Genomic DNA, 19,105 nt, shown 5'->3' on the forward strand with positions numbered 1-19,105 from the left:
TTAATAGCCAAGACAGTGGGGAAAATGTCTCCAGGGCATGTCAAAAATCTTCCCAGAAGTCCCTCCCATCACAGGCGCAGAGGCCTTAGAGGAAAAAATGGTTTCTTGAGTTGGGAACAGGGCCCCACTGCTCTGTGCAGACCCGGGACATGGCACCCTGCATCCCAGCTGGTCCAGCTCCAGCCATGATAAAAAGGGCCAAGGCACAGCTCAGGCTGTTGCTTTAGAGAGTGAAAACCCCATGCCTTGGAAGCATCCATGTGGTGTTGGGCCTACAGGTGCACAGAACACAAGAGGTGAGGTTTGGGAACCTTTGCCTAGATTTCAGAGGATGTATGGAAATGCCTAGATGTCCAAGCAAAAGTCTGCTGCAGGGGCAGAGCCCTCATGAAGAACCTCTGCTAGGGCAGTGCAGAAGGGAAATGTGGAGTTGGAGCCCCCAAAAAGAGTTGCCAATGGGGCACTGCTTCAAAGAGCTGTGAGAAGATGGTGACCATCTTCCAGACCCCAAAAAGGTAGATCCACTGACAGCTCATACTGTGCACCTGGAAAAGCTGCAGGCACTCAACATCAGACTGTGAAAGCAGCCACAAGGGCTGAATCCTGCAGAGTCACAGGGGCAGAGCTGCCCAAGGCCATGGGAGCCCACATTTTGCATCAGTGTGCCCTGGATGTGAGAAATGGAGTCAAAGGAGATCATTTAGGAGCTTTAAGATTTAATGACTGCCAAGTAGAGTTTCAGACTTGCATGGGGCCCATGGCACCTTTCCTTTGGCTAATTTCTCCCATTTGGAATGGGAACATTCACCCAATGCATGTACCCCCACTGTATCTTAGAACTAACTAATTTTTGATTTCACAGGCTCACATCCTTGTCTCGGATGAGACATTGAACTTGGACTTTTGGGTTAAAGCTTGACTGAGTTAAGACGTTGGGGGCACTGTTGGGAAGGCAGTATTGGTTTTGAAATGTGAAAAGGACAAGAGATTTGAAAGGGGCCGGGGTGGAATAATATGGTTTGGTGCTGTGTCCCCACCAAAATCTCATCTCAAATCATAATCCCTACCTGTCAGAAGAGAGACCTGGTGGGAAGTGACTTGATCATGAAGGCTGTTTCCCCCATGCTGTTCTTGTGATAGTGAGTGAGTTCTCACAAGAGCTAATGTTTTTAAAGTGTGGCACTTCCTTGCTCTCACTCTCTCCTACCGCCTTGTGAAGAAGGTGCTTGCTTCTCCTTTGCCTTCTGTCATGATTGTAAATTTCCTAAGGCTTCCCCAGCCAGGAGGAACTGTGAGTCAATTAAACTTCTTTTGTTTATAAATTACCCAGTGTCAGGTAGTGTCTTTACAGCAGTATGAAAATAGACTAATGCAAGATGTGTTATCAAACCCAATGCTTTAAAGATACTTTACTGGTGAAATAATCACTACACTATAAATGCAACTTCATTTTTATAAGAGGGTTGCATAGTACATTATTTTATGGGTGTGACTACTTATTTCCTTTAATTAACAGACTTTTACACAATCTCAAACATTTTGATATGACAATGCTATAATGAAAGTTCTTACCATATATATATATGCATGCAACAATTTCATATAAAGAAATAACTACACATGCATATATATGTTGGCCTATTGCATGTTATATATATGATATACAAGATATCTTCTATATCATATGTATAATAAATATACAATTAATGACGTCAACTGCTTGTGTGTATGTGTAAACTCATATTTTCCTGTAGAATCTAGTCCCAGAAGTAAAGCTGTCAGGTTAACGAAATGACATATTTAAAATTGTGATGCATGCTACTGAACTACCCTTCAATAAAGATTTACCAATTTCATTTAGCAACAGTGTGTAAGAGGATGTCTTTCTTCACATTTGTCTAGTTACTTTTTAAATAAAACATCAATATGATTGGAAAGACCATATCTCATTGCTTGTTAATTTGCATTTTATGATTACCAGGCAAGGCAGAATATTCCTCATAAAAGTATAAAATTTGTTAATTGTACATATTAACCCAAATTAGAATTCATTTTATAGTACAATTAACAGTGATCCGCTGTTAACTATCGCTACAGGATTACCTATCAAACTCGCCATTCTCCTTCCCGGGAGATTGATGATTATCAGGTTTTCTGTTCTTTATTTTGTGAATTAATTCATCAACATCATCATTATAATTGTCACTGTCATCAGCATGTACGTTTCTTGACACTTCTATTTTCTTATTTCTGCATTTCTTCATTTTTTCTTCAACCTTCAATGAAAGTTTCATACTGAGAATAATTGTCATTATTTTATCCAATAGAAAGAACTTTTTTGTGTTCATTCATTTAATCACTTGACTCAGTCTGTCATATTAGTCATGACATGATAAAATACCTTGTGCTTACTTTTTCATTATATATAATTATAATTTTTATTGAAATTCATATAAAGTCTGATTTATTTCTGTTTGAGTGAATAAATTTTTCAAAACTTTCAAAATGGGCCCATTCCAAATTTGTGCTTTTATTCCCATTGCTGTCTAATATACATTTTCACCCCTGGTGCCCTTGTGATGAGCAGAAATAGATAAATAAAAAGACGAAGCCATCAAATCTGTCCTCTTCTATCTTTACCTCCTGGAGTTTACACTAAACGGCCAGATTTAGAGGATGTGATATTGTGGGGCTTCAAGAACAGAAAGGAAGCTTTCCCCTTTCTACGGTAAGCTTTCTTTTCCCACTGTCTTTTATTTTACTTTCTCCCTTTGGATCCTAGGATACCGAAAATGTGAAGGTGCTTGCTGAAATACAAGAACCAAAATTTGAAACCACAAAAGAAGCAGAGTGAAACTGCTGAGATGTTACTTTAGAGTTCTGGAAAATGAGATGCTTCCCCAATTTCACATTCAGTAACCATGACATTTTATAGCTGGAGGATATACAGTGTAAGTAATTATCTACTTTGGCCCCATTATCAAAAAAGATTAAATGATTCATCTAAATCCCCTGGCATTTTCCAGCATTTTATTGCACAAAACCTGATAATACTGTTTCATAAGGCTGAATCAGATAAATTACCGATAAATTCATCAAATTAATCAGAAGAATTAAAAGTGTAACTCTGGGAAAGTAACATAATGCCTCAGAAGGGGCTGAGAGGCCTCATCTACTTTTACTTTTTAAGATGAACATCACCAGATTTTTGTCTATCTTTAAAACTCCATGTACCGAAATCATGTTTCTACTTTGGAGTCAAATACTAAATTTTGGGCTGAGAATCCATGGTACTGACATAATAAAGTTATACATGCTAAAACTTACGCTCTATTAAACAAAATCACATTAAGATCTGCTTTGACAGAAACATGCGGAAGTTGTGATTAAAAAATAGATGGAGATATCTATATACATTTGTTTTCAAACATACTTAAGGTTGTCATGATGAAATTGTAAGCCTTAACATATTGAGTTAAATGGATCAACTTGCACACCTGAAGGCACAACATACAGATTCCTTTGCCCATGAATATTTGTTCCAACTCTCAAGGACAGACACATTTTTATAGCACTTCTCAGTCATTGCTTCCTTCCCATTGATTTCCCACTTTAAGTAAGTGCAATTCATCTTTAAGTCAATAGGGAAAAATTAAACCCTAGAGCTTATTAAATTTTTAAGCAATTTCCTATAGGCTAACCCTAGTTTACAAGTGTCTATATCCATGATATATGAATAGATTTTTTTCCCAGTCCCTATGCCACTTGTAAAATGGACAGACAGACTTGGGTTGATCAAGTAATGAAGATTATAGAATGTTTTCCTGATCTCCTATCATTTAAATTGAGAAACAGCCTATTTCTATGCACAATTATGTATATAGATAACCCGATTTTACGTAAGAGCTTTTCATAAGTAAAAAAAAATTAGAATGCACCAAATAATTGGTCAAGAGAAAAAAAACGAGTAGCAGCAAGTGGCCCTGTAAATCTTTCTGAACTTTTCTTTTTTCTTTCTAAGAAGAGCTGTGAGAAGAGAGTGACCATCTTCCAGACCCCAAAAAGGTAGATCCACTGACAGCTCATACTGTGCACCTGGAAAAGCTGCAGGCACTCAACATCAGACCATGAAAGCAGCCACAAGGGCTGGAACTCTAGTTGTAATATGCGTGCCTCATTCTTAAGTCTTTGTATATTGTGCTGTAACTATTCTTCTAGATGTACTTTTAATGCTCTGTCACTGTGTGGTGGAGAAGAATGCACATTTTCTAATCCAAGTTCTATTCTTTTATAGTTATTTGTACTGTAATTATGATATAATGGTTTGTGGAACAAGTTTTGAATTGGTTTTGTATTCTTATTAAGTGTCTGTAACAACAGAAACACTATGCTTTTTTTTTCCTCACATACTTAATTTCTCTGGAGCAGGTAAGCCACAAATCTAAAAGGCTTGTTGGATCACTAAACTGAGGCACATTTCTGATGTCCAATTTGCAATTAATGTTATGTTGGTGATTTTTTCATCATGTACTTATAACACTCTCGGTCTTCTTTTATTTCAATTGTAACTACTTCTGGGTTCCTTGCTTTTGTACTTTTTGTGTCATTATAAAATTCTCCCAGTCTATGTTAAAAGCATGTTCTGTGTCTGGTCTGTTACTATTTTCACAGTATACTTTATTTTCATTTAAATAAAAATCAGAAGATGACTGGCAAGCAAATTCTGGAGGCCAAGAGTATAAATGAGATCAAAAGACATTTATGAGGCTGCACTATTTTTCAACAGGAAATATTAGGAATACATATTAGATGAACACTCTAGATACATCTTTTCCTGACAATCAGGTGCATTATTTGTCAAATTTGAGGGTATTTTCTTTAAGTTTGCTATTCCTGTAGAGTTATCATGGAGTGGCTCTTCCTAAAAACGAGGCAGCCGTTTTGTATTCTTCACAAATTTCACCCAAATTCTGCTTTAACTCAATTTTGATGAGTTTTAAAGTTTTTTTCCACCTCATTTGTCTTGTTTGATCCACGTTTTCCTCATACTTTTGCACATAAGGGAGTCTTGTATATACAGATATATGCTATTACAATACTTGTTCACTTCTGTTTGTTGAGACATTTTTTGCAGATGTGAAAGTGGAAGATTATGAGTTTTGTTTGTCAGATGTCTTTTCTGTCAGGGTATATGTTTTAAGGATAACTTTGTCTTTAAATAATGAAGTATGAAAAAATGAAAATTTAACTGTTAAATTTCTTAATCTATGTTTACCTAATCCCAAATTACTGTCTTGTAACCAAAAAGTGAAAAATAGTTTGCATAAGCCTAAAATATAAGAAAAACACAAACAATCAAACTTTACTTTGACAGTGTCTGGAGTAACATTAATTCATTGTGTGATAGACTTACCAAAAATGAAAATAAGAGATCATTTTTAGTAGTACAAAGGCATCTTCACTTAACAAGATTTTATCTCACTGTACTGGAAATACTGATACCCAATAGTGCACATTTGAGTGTTTTTTTCCAAAGATTACTAACCGGTGAGTAGGCAAACTTAAAATTATTAGGAGTCAAAATCAACACCAATCAAAAGAAAAGCAAATTCTTACATTTTAATTCAAATTATATACTGTAATATGATAGTGTTATATAGCTATATAAACTATAGGCTTAAGTCAAGTTCTAATAAATTTTCAGGTCCACAAATGACAGTTGATTTAAAAAATTTAACAATATTTGCAGATTTCCTATGTTGAAATAAATTGGGAACATTTTTGCTTGAACCCAAACACCAAAAGTGCCATTTTGCAAGGTCTGATTCTCTTGATAGGTAGAGTTGGGTTGATTTTATGACCCCATTCTGCCCTGAACATAGACATTGAAATTAGTAAGAGATCACAATGGAGAATACATTTTTAATCTTGGTATTAGTCACCAGTAATATAAAACTGCAAATTTTGGACCATTGGCAATGATTACTTCTTTAACAGGAATCCAAATCAGCAGCCATCATTGTTAAATTATTCATAATTTTTATTGCTTAAAATTATAATTCAATATTTGATATTACCTTCTTTATTATATTAGGTCATAAAAATGGAACAGCAAACAATACTCAGGAACTTTTTGCCTCAGTTCCAAGGTTAATATTAGCTGTAAAATCACTGTAGATTCTTAGAACACTTTAAATTTTATAAACAGTTAAAATGTTATTAAAATTAACTATTAAATTACATTCAATTGATTCTAAAAGGCTAGTCCAAAAGTAATTTCATTTGGATTATGCTACATTACCAAAGAAAACCAGAAGTTTGAAATTAAATTTTTACATACCTGTGGCTGGCTACTTTCACATCCTTCAAGCCTTTCTTGCTCTCCCTCTGATGTCATTTCTAAGTCTTGTTCTGCTCACAAATCCATATATTTAGTTAAAATGAACTACTTAGAACAATTAGATAAAAACTTTAGTCTTTATAAAAATAGAAAATAACATATTTTTCTTCTATAAATTGAGAATTTTAATGAAGCTTAATCTTTAGCGATATATCTACTTCTTAAGAATTACTTCTAGTTCTCCAAAACTTCAACAAACTACTTGGCAAGACACCAGATGTCACCAGATTCAAGCCATAGACCAACATCTCAAAGATTCGCTCACAAATGAATCCACCCAACAATATAAATGAACAAAACCATCAGAAAAACAAAATTTGAAAATCCAGTATTAACAGATAAACTAACACTACATATTGTTCTTTACTTCCTAATATTACCTTTATAATAACACACTAAACCTGCTTCTCATTATGAGTAACTTCCAATATGACTGTTACTGCTTATACCTTCATCCATATACACCCCGTTCATTATATCTGAAATGTCTTCCTCTACTATTCTGACAAATTTCATTTTTCAACAGCTGTGTAAACTCTTCTCTGATTCTGGCTCTTTCCCCAGACAAACAGTTTTATATAATACAGGTTTCATAAAACATGCAGTTAAGGTTTCAAAAGTGAGTTTATGTTTTAACCGACTATAACTAAAATACAAAGTGGAGGTTGGTGGATGACCTTGAGTTTTCAGGAATGAGATGGCGGTTCTCTGGAGACTGAGTACCCTTTGCGGTGCCCAAGGAGGCCGAGCTCTGTTGCTGCGAACCCCAGTGGTCACACCTGCTCCTATCTCAGCATTACTTCAGAACCGACCTACCCCAGAATGGTGTGGAGTGCAGTACATTGGCTTGTCACCAAGCCACCATTCTGGTTCCCAGGTTGCGTCTCTCCACTGGACTAGTGAGAGGGTCGTCAGTGTTTTGCTCCTGGGCCTGCTTCCCGCTGCTTATTTGAACCCTTGGCTCTGTGACAGACTCTACTCCTTGCTGCAACCCTCACTCTTCATAGTTACTGGGGCCTTGGACAAGTTGTTACTGACTATGTTCATGGGGATGCCTTGCAGAAAGCTCCCAAGGCAGAGCTTCTGGCACTTTCAGCTTTAACCTTTGCTGGGCTTTGCTATTTCAACTACCATGATGTGGGCATCTGCAAAGCTGTTGCCACGCTGTGGAAGCTCTGACCTTTCTGACTTAATACTTTGAAGAACTGATGTATGCCTCTTTGCCTCTGCTTTGTCATGCCATTCAACTCACAATAAGGAAGAAATAACAGGGTAAGTCCATTGGTGGACAGCCTTCTTCTCTTAATTACAAGATTGTTTTCCAAATTTAATATTTGAGGAAAAGGTTTGAGAGGAATTATGACTAAGAAATTGTGAGACTGAGTTTTGTATTGCGGTGAGTTAATGGGGTTGCCTCCCAGCTTCTCATAAGAGTCACAGTATAACTAAACATGATACGAGCTTTTGCCTTTTATCAATCTCTTAAAGAGAATCCAGCTTTATTACTATTAATATATGATCAAATTTCTGTTTTTGCCCTGGGAATGACGGACAAAGGGAAATACTGTTAATTCATGAATAAAAACATCGCAGAAAATTAGAGAGTGTTCAGTTTTTGAAAACTTCCCTCTCTATTCAGTAGATACCACCTACTGATGGTTACATATACTGGGGAAATTTTAAAATTAGGAAATGCTGATATCTCACATTATGAATTTCTAAATCTTAGGAAGAAAAGCTTGGAGTGCTTCTGAATATAGAGAAGTTCCATTTAAGGGCAAGGTTCCCCTTGTAGACATATCAAAATATTACAAATTCTAAACTGAGACTCAAGTCTCAAATGTGTTTTACTTGTTCTGAAACAATCTGTCCACGAATATGAAACTATAAGTAATACATTGCTATTTTCCCACTATTGGAATCTCTAATGTGAAAATGTATTCTATGAATTGTTTTTAAATAAAATGTTGTATAATTAAAAAAAAGAAAAGTACACACATTCCAAAATGAACCTAATGGCTTGCAAAAAAAAAAAGTGTTTTTCAGTTAAGAATAGCAAATCATGATCCTGAGAGGATAAATGTCAAAGCTTATGGGAGAGTGCTGTGGCATATCTTTAATGCAACACATCATACTTAATTATACCATTATCCTACATGTATTTTTAAGTTGTGGGGCTGTGTGGCACAGCATGTGTCCTACTTCAAAGAGGCAGCCCCTGGTCTGTTCTGGTAATGGTTGCTGTACTTTTACTATAATGTGCTGAGCCTAGAGTTGGGCTATTCGAATATTATTATAATAATATTTTAGCTAATGGTAACAGAGTGTCTTCTTCTAACAAAATTGATATTATCATGACAATTAACTAGCAGATAGAACAAATCTCACCTTAACGAAGTAAATATATCTCATTTTATTTCCACTTGGGGGAATTAAGTCAATACTAGTGAGACATTCTTGGTATGAGAATATGTAACACGGCCTGTGCTTCTCAATAAGGAATTTATTTTCTGACTTCTCTACACAGTAGGTATCTTTAAAAAATAACATCCTATTGGTATTGGTACAGTTCTTATTGATGTTTGTTCATGGTACCAGAAAGGTCTCATTGAAATTCTTACTTTAAAGATAGTTACTTTTTGAGTGACACAAATCACTATGTCAGAGTTAATCTCTGAACAACACAGGTTTGAACTGCAAGGGTCCACTCATCTGCAGACTTTCTTCTGCCTTTGCCACCTGAGATGGCAAGATCAATCTCCCTCTACCTCCTACTCCTCCTCAGCCTAGCCAACTTGAAGACTCTGAGGATGAAGAGCTTTATGATGATCCACTTTCCACTGAATAAAAATATATTCTTTCTTCATTATGATTTTCTTTGTAAGTTTCTTTTTCTCTAGTTTACTTTATTGTAGTAACAATACAGTATATAATACATATAACTAATATGTCTTAATTAACTGTATAATCAATAAGGTTTCTAGTCAACAATAAGCCATGAGTAGTTAAGTTTTAGGGGGGAGTCCAGAGTTATATACAGATTTCAAACTGAATGGGGGACTGGTACCCCTAAATCCCACACTACTCAAGGCTAAGCTGTAATATGTATTTACTAAATGCAAAGCATTTGTTTTATAAATTAAAATATCCAATGTTATAACAAATCCAATTCATCATAAGGTGACTATAAAGAAAACATACCACATACTAACTTAATCTTTTTTCTTATTTACACAAAAATATCACCTAGAATTTCAGAAACTACGATAATGAGTTTTTTTCAGATAATACTGCTTGAGATTATAACTTGCCTACAAGTAACTTTTTAAATAATTCTGAAATCTAGATTACTAAGAAAGTAATTTAAAAATATACATTCAACTTACAGTGGTTTTTTTAAACTGCTGTTTTGTGATCAAAACTTCCTTCCTCTTACTTTTTTATCTATGACAGGACCATCGAGAGGAATTCACTATCAGAAGTCATACCTGAATCGCTATTTTGAAGACTTTCACGTCTCTTGTTTGCTTTATATTCAGAAATTATTCCACGAATGCTATGTATCAAAATGCAGTAAATACAATTACTATTTTAATACTGATATGAAAAACTTTACCAAATACATTAAATTCTTAAGAGTATATCAAACAATATCAGAACTTTAATTATACACTTTTAGTTTGTAAGCTCTACAAAACTCTTATTAAGCTTCTAATTAAAGGAGAAAAAAGTATGAAGTGAGGACAGTATAACTCAGTAAATTAACTCATGTGAAGTTGACATAATGGAAAATGATCTGACTCATAATAGGACCAATGGGTATTTGTTCTTGAACAAGTCTCTTCTCTTAGGCTCAATGTCTTCTTCTAAAGAATGAAGGTTTTACTACCTTATTCACTAGGTTATTATAAATGTTTAATGAAACCACATTTTAATGTGCTCAGAGAAATAGTAAAGCAATGGAATAATTTGTTCTTGAACTTTTTTGCTGAAATTATTTTGGAATCCCAAATGAAACCCAATGTGTATTTTCACATATGTTCTAATATTAAAATGTTATGATCTTTTGAAAATGTTGTTAAGTCCTAATTTTGCTTGTTACTTGTTCTATTATTTGTAGCTTATGATTCAGGACATCTCAACTATTTCACAGTTTGTAACTAAATTGATAAATAGATTGTCTCATTAAAATAGATAACATGATTATCCATTGTTACTTATGTCATCAATCACACCAAAGGCAGAAAGCTAACAGATGTCAAGACCTGGCTTGGACTACTACTATTTTTCCTCTATAGACTCTAACTCTGAACTGGCAGATCTTTGTTAGAATGATGCTTCCTCTCCATGGTCATCCCCAACTGACATGGAAGACAAAAACCCTCATATTTTTGAAGTGTCATGAAGGAGATGCAAGTGGTTATTTTTTCATTTCTGAGATACATACTAACAATATATTTGCACACAACACACCACGAGTTTACTCAGCGCCATTCTCATTTCATAGATTACCTTACTCCAATGTTTTTGTAATGAAAATGCGTAATTTCATTATTGGCTAGCACCTGTTTTGCTTTGACTCACACTGTTTTCCGGGAACTTGTCAGCAAACTAGTCAAATGGCCTTCTTGTAACTGTGTAAAATATGGACTGCTTCACAGATTAGTGTGACATGCTTATGCAGGGGCCATGCTAATTTTCTCTGTATTGGTCCAACTTTAGCATATGTGCCATGAAGCAAGCACAAAGCTCTACTTTTATAAATGGATGCTGATCAGTCATGGATGAAGCTTGGCTCTGTTCAGTCCAACTCACCTACTTGAGACAGATAATTCTGACTAATGGCTTCCTATGAGGTAATATTTGAAGATATTTTAAAAACTTGAGATGGAGAAGCAAGTGGGCTGGGAGATTTTTATTATTATGGAAAACAGATCACTCGAGGGGCCAACCACAAGTTGGAGCCCACTGCGGACAACATGGGACCTTCCTCTATCTAAGAAAAGCTGCTACATAAGATATAAAGGGGCTTGGGGTAAAAAATCTGGTAACAAAGAAGAAAAAACTTTGATATCTTCCTGCAACACTATCTGAACATCTCTAACAGCTTAGAACTATCCCAACTAATATTTGCTAGAGAGAAGACAAACAAGGGACTCACAGAATAACTAAGCATAGAAGTCTTACGAGACTTGAGTTAAAGAATCCTACACTCATTGCTACTTCTAACTTTTCTAGTCTTATGCTTGATTTCTGGCTGATGAAGTGGACTAACTCACTGCCACTCCAAAACTACCTGAACCAAACTATGAAATCTCACTTGATATATAAGATGCAATGGTTACAATGACTTTAAACCTCAATTTAGTGTTCACTAGCCTTTTTAACACTTACGCTTGAAACTTAGAAGCAACAGCGTAGTCTTCTGCAGTCCATCCAGATATATCTTGGCAAAAGACATCAATATTGTGCTGAAGAAGCTGGTAGACTACACTTGTTGATCCATTACGAGCAGCAAGTATCAGGGCTGTTCTAAAATAAGAAAGATAATTTCATGCTTAGGAACTTTAGCAAAGCTATGTTAAAAGCTAAATTTATAAACTTTACCAATTTAATATGCCTGTCCATGTAGAATTAACCAATTACATGTACTAATAAACACAAACATCTTGGGTGCTCAAGGGTTCATCTTTGTAAATTGCCACCAAAGCCAAACAGAAGGAACAACAAGGAAGCCTCTTGTCCCACTGGGATATGACATAGCAGAAGTTGATAAAATAAAGTCCTTTGATGGGCACAATGCTATGCTCAGGTCACTTATCTAAAGTAGCTAAAAATTTAAGTGAAAAATTATCCATTTCTTCCCTAGTCTGATATAATATATTGTAATTCAAAATAAGCTTGGGGTCAATAAGTAAGAGCTATCTGCAGGTTTAAAACAATAATAATAATGCTAATAATAGCCACAGTAGTTTCAGTTAAGAATGCTGATAATCATATGCGAGGCACTGGATTAAATGCCATATATACATATATTACTTATACACAACCACCCTTGAAGGATATATTATTATCCTCTTGTTTCATAAAGGAAAACACTTGGTGATAAGTAATGTTCCCAAGGTCACACATCTAGTAAGCAGAAAAGCTAAGAATTAAACCCAGTCTTGTGTGAATCTATAGCCTATCTCTTTTTTCTCATTGTCACCCATGGCTTGTAGTCATTAAAAGTTTACCCAGTTGAAGCTATCTTTTTTCCCTCTGCCCATACTAATTAAAAATAACATCAAAATACACTAGAAGTAAAAAGAAGAAAAAACCCAATGAACCCACAGTATCTGGCAATAGCAATTAATAGTCACTTAGGAATAACCTAACATTAATATTTTTGAGAGAAAGCAAGCTAAAGCAAAGAGTCATCCAAAACACAAAATGATTTTCAACTCTAATTTATCTTTAACAAAGTATTTTTAAAGGAAAAGCATGTAAGAAGCAGAGGTTGAAACTACTATAAAAGAGTTAAGAAATTTCAATATTGAGTCACAAAGTAAACTAAAAGTTGAAGTCTACACTTTTAAAACAAGTAAAACCAATATGACATCCCTTTAGTTAAGATCATATGACTCAAAGTATCACCTCATCCATCAACAAACATCAGTCAATATAATAAGAGAAGACAAATCCTGCAATACACTATTTTTTATGTTGCCCAGTCCAAATAATTGTTTTTCTACCTGATCACTTGTGCTGGTATTTCCCTCTATCCCAATAATAATAAGTTAATCTTATCAATTTAATATTTCTGACAAGTGACTGTTACCACTCTAGAACACCACTCAGGTTTAAAAATGAACAAAAAAAGAACTATTGTACCTTCCAAAATTATCTATTGCAGTTAAATCTGGTTTTTTCTTCAACAAAAATGCCACCATTTGCTCTTTTTTCCTATTTACAGCGAGTAAAAGTGATGTATGTCCATCCTGCAAAACAGCAAAAACAATTTATAATTCACAAAATTACATACTTCCCAACTGAACTGAAAACCTTATGTTAACATCCTATGAACTTAAACATGAAGCAGAAAGTAAATAAAAAGCAATCCCTTCCTTCTCACTCCACTGTGCTTGCCCACATGCTGCTCCTTCCCTTTCAGATACCCCTCTTAGGGTGTCTGGAAGGCACAGTAGCAGACTGGAGCACATATGCCTCACATAAAGGGATAACCGCTGCACAGCATACTCAACAGTGATATGAGCTCAAGGGAATCCAGATGTGATCCTTTAAGAGAAGCCTGAAATCTAGACACTGTATGAGTTTCCTAAATTTTACATGTTGACACAGCTTATGGAGGTAAACTAACCTAAATCTATGGGACACATTTAGACTACAGACCTCGTGTTTTCATATTTGTTATGAATGTATTTTTAAATAGTTGTATGTAAAGCAAATATTTGCACGTAATATATTTCCTTCTAGTTTCAGATGTTTTACTAAAAAAAATCATATGTCAATGGTAAAACAAATATACTTGAAATACTTTGAAAAGAACATTGGTTGATCATACCTGGCTTCTTGCTTCAATATCTGCACCATATGCAAGCAGTTTTCTTGCCATTGATATATTCTCATTATCAATGGCATAGTGCAGAGCAGTGTTGCCATACATATCTCTAACATTTGGGTTGGTGCCATGTTCCAGCAGGATGGATGCACAAACTTCTTCTTGACATTGTACAGCCTGTCAGTATTAGACCAAGAAATAGACTGTAAATTCTAGGAAATCTTCCACAGGATTCACCAACTAGTCACATTTCAATGAGGTGAATTAATTTTATTCTGTGAATTTAAATTAAATCCATCCCATGCTGAAAGAGTTGGCTACCGTATACCTTGATCAGAGCTGTCCTGTTTTCACTGTCAGTGAGGTTAAGCTGGCATTTTCTGGCCACCAAGTCAGCTACCACTCCCGGACGGCCATGGGCACATGCCAAATGTAGAGCAGTCCTATGAGAATGAGAGGTCGTTTTAGGCAATTGTAGTGCACAGTCCCAAAACATACAATGACGCATGTAATTGTAAACATCAAATAGTATGTTATCCCTCTGCCTTCAGAACAAATAGTTACTTTTCTTGTGAAGAAAGGCAAGGTTTCCACATCCTGGGTGCTGCTGAGCCTGCCAGGGTAGAAAGCCCAGTGCCCTTGGTGACAACACTCACCCCACCCCCACCCCCACCCTTGCATCGTACCCACATCCTACCCAACTCTACCCCCAACCAGTCCCCTCACTCCATCCAACCCCCACCCCATCCAACCCTCACTCCACTCGACTCCCCACCACAGTCCCTCACCCAACTCTACCCCCCACCACAGTCCCCCACCCCACCCACCCCCACACCAGTCTTGCACTCCATCCAACCCCCACCCAACTCCACTTCCCACCAGTCTCCCACCCAACTCTACCCCCACCACAGTCCCCCCAACATCCAACGCCCCCAGCCACTCCCCACCACAGTCCCCCACCCCATCCCACCCCCCACCAGTCCTCCACCCCATCCAACCCCACCCAACTCCACCTCCTAATACAGTCCCCCACCCAACTCTACCCCCACCACAGTCCCCCACCCCATCCCACCCCCCACCAGTCCTCCACCCCATCCAACCCTCACTCCACTCCCCACCACAGTCCCTCACCCAACTCTACCCCCACCACAGTCCCCCATCACATCCAACGCCCCCCAGCCACTCCCCACCAGTCCCCCAACCCATCCCACCCCCCACCACAGTCCTCCACCCCTTCCAACCCCCACCCAACTCCACTTCCTACCACAGTCCCCCACCCAACTCTACCCCCACCACAGTCCCCCATCACATCCAATGCCCCCCAGCCACTCCCCACCACAGTCCCCCACCCCAGTCCCCCATCACATCCAATGCCCCCCAGCCACTCCCCACCACAGTCCCCCACCCCACCCACCCTCACCTGACTTCCGCCCCACCCATGCCTTCACCCCGCACCGTATCTCCCCTACCCCGAAACCAGGAACAGGGGCTTCTCCCATATCCCCAGGCCTCCTCCCGGCTTCCTGTTCCCCTTACCTGTTCTTCTTGTCCCTGTCGTTCAAGTCATTCAGCCTGAGCAAGATGCTCTCCATCACCTTGTTCACATCACCTGCGATGGCAGCTTTGTGGATCATGCCCAGATCCTTCTGCTGGACTCGGTATCCGGGATTTGAGAAGCCATCCTTGTCACGATTCTTCCTCCAGGTAGCCATGCGTCTCCTGCAGGCCGCCAGGAACGACCCCCTGACCTCCATCCTGAAGCCAAAGATCCTCTCCCAGGCTGAGGAATGGCTTTAAGACACCTCAGCTCCCACTCGTTTTCTGCCTCTCTGGAGCGCAGCACCAGCACGTAACCAGGTCCAGCCGCAACCTCCGTCAGGGACACTCCAGTCTCCAGCTGCTCGGAGGAGCACCTAGCCCAGCAGAGCCGTTAGGCACCAGCGCGCATGTGCACCTCAGCCGGCCCACGAGGCCATCCGCGGAGAAACAGCCCTGAGCCTCGCGCCCTCCATTCGCGGGCGCCACGTGGTGGCGCACCCGCCCTCCCCCCACCTCCCACCGCCCCCCGCCTCCCCGGCCAGAACCCTTAGGCACCAGGGCACATGCGCACCTCAGCCTGCCCGCGAGGCCCTTCGCGGGAGCTGCGCACTCTCGCGAGCGCCGCCTGCTGGCGGACTCACGCCTGTGATTCCAGCACTTTGGGAGGCCGAGGCAGGCGGATCACGAGGTCAAAAGATCGAGACCATCCTGGCTAACACGGTGAAACCTCGTCTCTACTAAAAATACAAAAAATTAGCCAGTCGTGGTGCCGGGCGCCTGTAGTCCCAGCTACTTGGGAGGCTGAGGCAGGAGAATGGCGTGAACCTGGGAGGCGGAGCTTGCAGGGAACCGAGATCACGCCACTGCACTCCAGCCTGGGTGACAAAGCGAGACTCCGTCTGAAAAAAAAAAAAAAGGAGCCAGGCTTTCAGTGCCCGGCAGGGACTCAGGAGGAAGCCGCAGAGCCATAGATCTGCCTTGGTTGGTTCTGCCCTAACTTTGCCCTGTGCTACCCTGGGCCTGTTCTACCCTGCCCTGCCCTGCCTTTGGCTCTGCCCTGATCCTGCTTTGGCCCTCACACTGGCCCTAGTGCAGACCTGGCCCTAGCCCTAGCCTTGGCCCTGCACGGCCATAGCCCTAGCCCCCTCCAGGACCCCTCCCCAGTGCCAACTGCAGGCCCTGGAGATGCTGCAGTGAGCCCGAGAGTACAACGCTCTTCAGCCTGGTGTGGCACGGCACAGCGCAGCGCCCAGGCCCTACTCAACTATGGTGTCACCACGGACGCCAGCACACTGCTGGCGGGACAATGCCACCTGCTGGAGCAGGACGAGAACAGAGACACGCCACTATACCTGTCCATCATCCATGGGCCAACCAGGGTCATCAAGCACATAGCCCATGTCATCTACCACACCCAGCACCTTGGCATCGTCAACCTCACCAACCACCTGCACCAGACACCCCTGCACCTGGCAGTGATCACCAGGCAGATGAGGGTGGTGAGCTTTCTGCTTCAGGTGGGTGCAGACCCAGCACTGCTGATTGGCATGGAGACTCAGCCATGCACCTGGCACTGCAGGCAGGCCCTGGTGCCTCTGAGCTGCTGCATGCACTGCTTTGGAGTGGAGCTCCTGCTGTGCCTCGGCTGTTGCACATGCCTGACTTTGCAGTACACCTGGCGGCCCAAGCCCAAAGCCCCGAGTGCCTGGATCTGCTGGTGGACAGTGGGGCTGAAGTGGAGGCCACAGAGTAGCAGGGGGGCCAAACAGCCTTGCATCTAGCCACAGAGATGGAGGAGCTGGGGTTGGTCACCCATCTGGTCACCAAGCTTCGGGCCAATGGGAATGCTCACACCTTTGTGGGAAACACACCCCTGCACCTGGCAGCTGGACTGGAGTCCCCAACCCTCACCCTCCTTCTGAAGGCTAGTGCTGACATCTATGCTGAGAATGAGGAGCCCCTGTGCCCACTGCCCTCACCCCCTACCTCTGATAACGACTGGGACTCAGAGGGGCCTGAGAAGGACACCCAAAGCAGCTTCCAGGGCCACACGCCTCGACCTTATCCACAGCACCAAGGTGAAGACCTTGCTGCTAAATGCCACTCTGAACACCATGGAGCTAGCTGCCCCTGACCCCACCCAGCCCTGCAGGGCCAGGGCTGTCACTTGGTGACACAGCCCTGCAGAACCTGGAGCAGCTGCTAGACGGGCCAGAAGCCCAGGGCAGCTGGGCAGAGCTGGCAGAACGGCTGGGGCTGCGCAGCCTGGTGGACATGTACCAACAGACGGCCTCGCCCAGTGACAGCCTCCTGCACAGCTATGAGCTGGCTGGCGAGGACTTGGCAGGTCTGCTGGAGGCGCTGTCTGGCATTGGCCTAGAGGAGGGAGTGAGGCTGCTGAGGGGTCCAGAGACCTGAGACAAGCTGCCCAGCACAGCAGAGATGAAGGAAGACAGGGGGTACGGGAGCCAATCAGTGGAGCAGGAGGCAGAGAAGCTGGCCCACCCCCTGAGCCACCAGGAGGCCTCTGCCATGGGCACCCCCAGCTTCAGGTGCACTGACCTGCTGCCTGGCCCCAGCCCCCTTCCCGGACCCGCCTGTACAGCATCCCCACCTATTTCAAATCTTAAATTTAACACCCCACACCCACCCCTCAGTTGGGACAAATAAAGGTTTCTAATGGGAAGGGAAGGACCCCTCCTTCCCAACTTTGGAAAAAAAAGCCAGGCGTTTCCCCAACCCCTCATGCTCTGGCCAATCCACCTGTGTTCCTCAATCAGCCCGGGCTCCTGGAACACAGCCTGCTCTGCCTGCGCGCAGGGGCAGGGGCCTCCTGGAGCCTCCTTCTCTACCCCACTCCCTGTCCCTAGACAGACTTTCCATCAGTCAAAGCTCCACCGGGCAGGAGAGCAGAGCCCCAGCTCTGGTTACCAGAGATAGGAGGTGGAAGAGAAGACTTGAACAGGGACTGGAAACAGGTACAAAGTAACACTCAGATGACAGGGAGGAATTCCGCTCTTCTGCTCCACAGCAGAGTGATGACAGTTCATGGCATCATTGCATCTCTTTCCAAAAAGCTTGAAAAGGAGGATTCAGAATGTTCTCATCAGAAAGAAATTTTCTTTTTCTTTTTCTTTTTTTTCTTGAGACGGAGTCTTGCTCAGTCACCCAGGCTGGAGTGCAGTGGCCAATCTTGGCTCACTACAACCTTCGCCTCCCAGGTTCAAGTAATTCTGCTGCCTCAGCCTCCTGAGTAGCTGGGATTACAGGCACGCACCACCACACCTGGCTAATTTTTGTATTTTTAGTAGAGATGGGGTTTCACCATGTTGGTCAGGCTGGTCTCAAACTCCTGACCTCATGATCTGCCTGCCTTGGCCTCCCAAAGTGCTGGGATTACAGGCATGAGCCACTGTGCCCGGCCTCCACAAAGAAATTTTCACAGCGGTATGAGGTCATGGAGACACTCAATAGCATGATGTCATCATTCCACAGTGTACGCGTGGACCAACATGTCCCAATCTATCCTCGCAGTGTAATCATTTACTATTTGGCAAATGCGATTCAAGAAATATGAATAAGCAATGGTAAAACTCACGTGAGAC

The 19,105-nt window shown here is 41.0% G+C and overlaps 1 protein-coding gene, 1 non-coding gene and 2 pseudogenes across 3 annotated transcripts in view; 2 read left to right on the forward strand and 2 right to left on the reverse strand.

The window, feature by feature from the left end:
* Positions 1-16,741, reverse strand: part of ANKRD62 (ankyrin repeat domain 62) — a 47,029-nt gene extending 30,288 nt beyond the window's left edge. For both annotated transcript variants that reach the window (XM_034943591.3, XM_063597292.1), the window contains exons 1-8: positions 15,498-16,741; positions 14,290-14,404; positions 13,965-14,138; positions 13,274-13,380; positions 11,795-11,932; positions 9,889-9,956; positions 6,341-6,411; positions 2,104-2,276 (exon numbers count right to left, since the gene is read on the reverse strand). In XM_034943591.3, the coding sequence (XP_034799482.1) occupies positions 2,104-2,276; positions 6,341-6,411; positions 9,889-9,956; positions 11,795-11,932; positions 13,274-13,380; positions 13,965-14,138; positions 14,290-14,404; positions 15,498-15,715 (1,064 nt within the window). In that variant the 5' untranslated portion in view covers positions 15,716-16,741. The remainder of the gene's footprint in view (positions 1-2,103; positions 2,277-6,340; positions 6,412-9,888; positions 9,957-11,794; positions 11,933-13,273; positions 13,381-13,964; positions 14,139-14,289; positions 14,405-15,497) is intronic.
* Positions 7,098-7,579, forward strand: LOC100976980 (succinate dehydrogenase [ubiquinone] cytochrome b small subunit, mitochondrial-like; annotated as a pseudogene).
* On the reverse strand, positions 11,040-11,145 carry LOC112437850 (U6 spliceosomal RNA). Its single transcript, XR_003026350.2, has one exon. It is a non-coding gene; the product is annotated as a U6 spliceosomal RNA (small nuclear RNA).
* On the forward strand, positions 16,064-18,087 carry LOC100978991 (nuclear factor NF-kappa-B p100 subunit-like; annotated as a pseudogene).
* Positions 18,088-19,105: the final 1,018 nt, after the last annotated feature.

This window comes from Pan paniscus, chromosome 17 (genome assembly GCF_029289425.2).
Source record: "Pan paniscus chromosome 17, NHGRI_mPanPan1-v2.0_pri, whole genome shotgun sequence".
NCBI classification, from domain to species: Eukaryota; Metazoa; Chordata; class Mammalia; order Primates; family Hominidae; genus Pan; species Pan paniscus.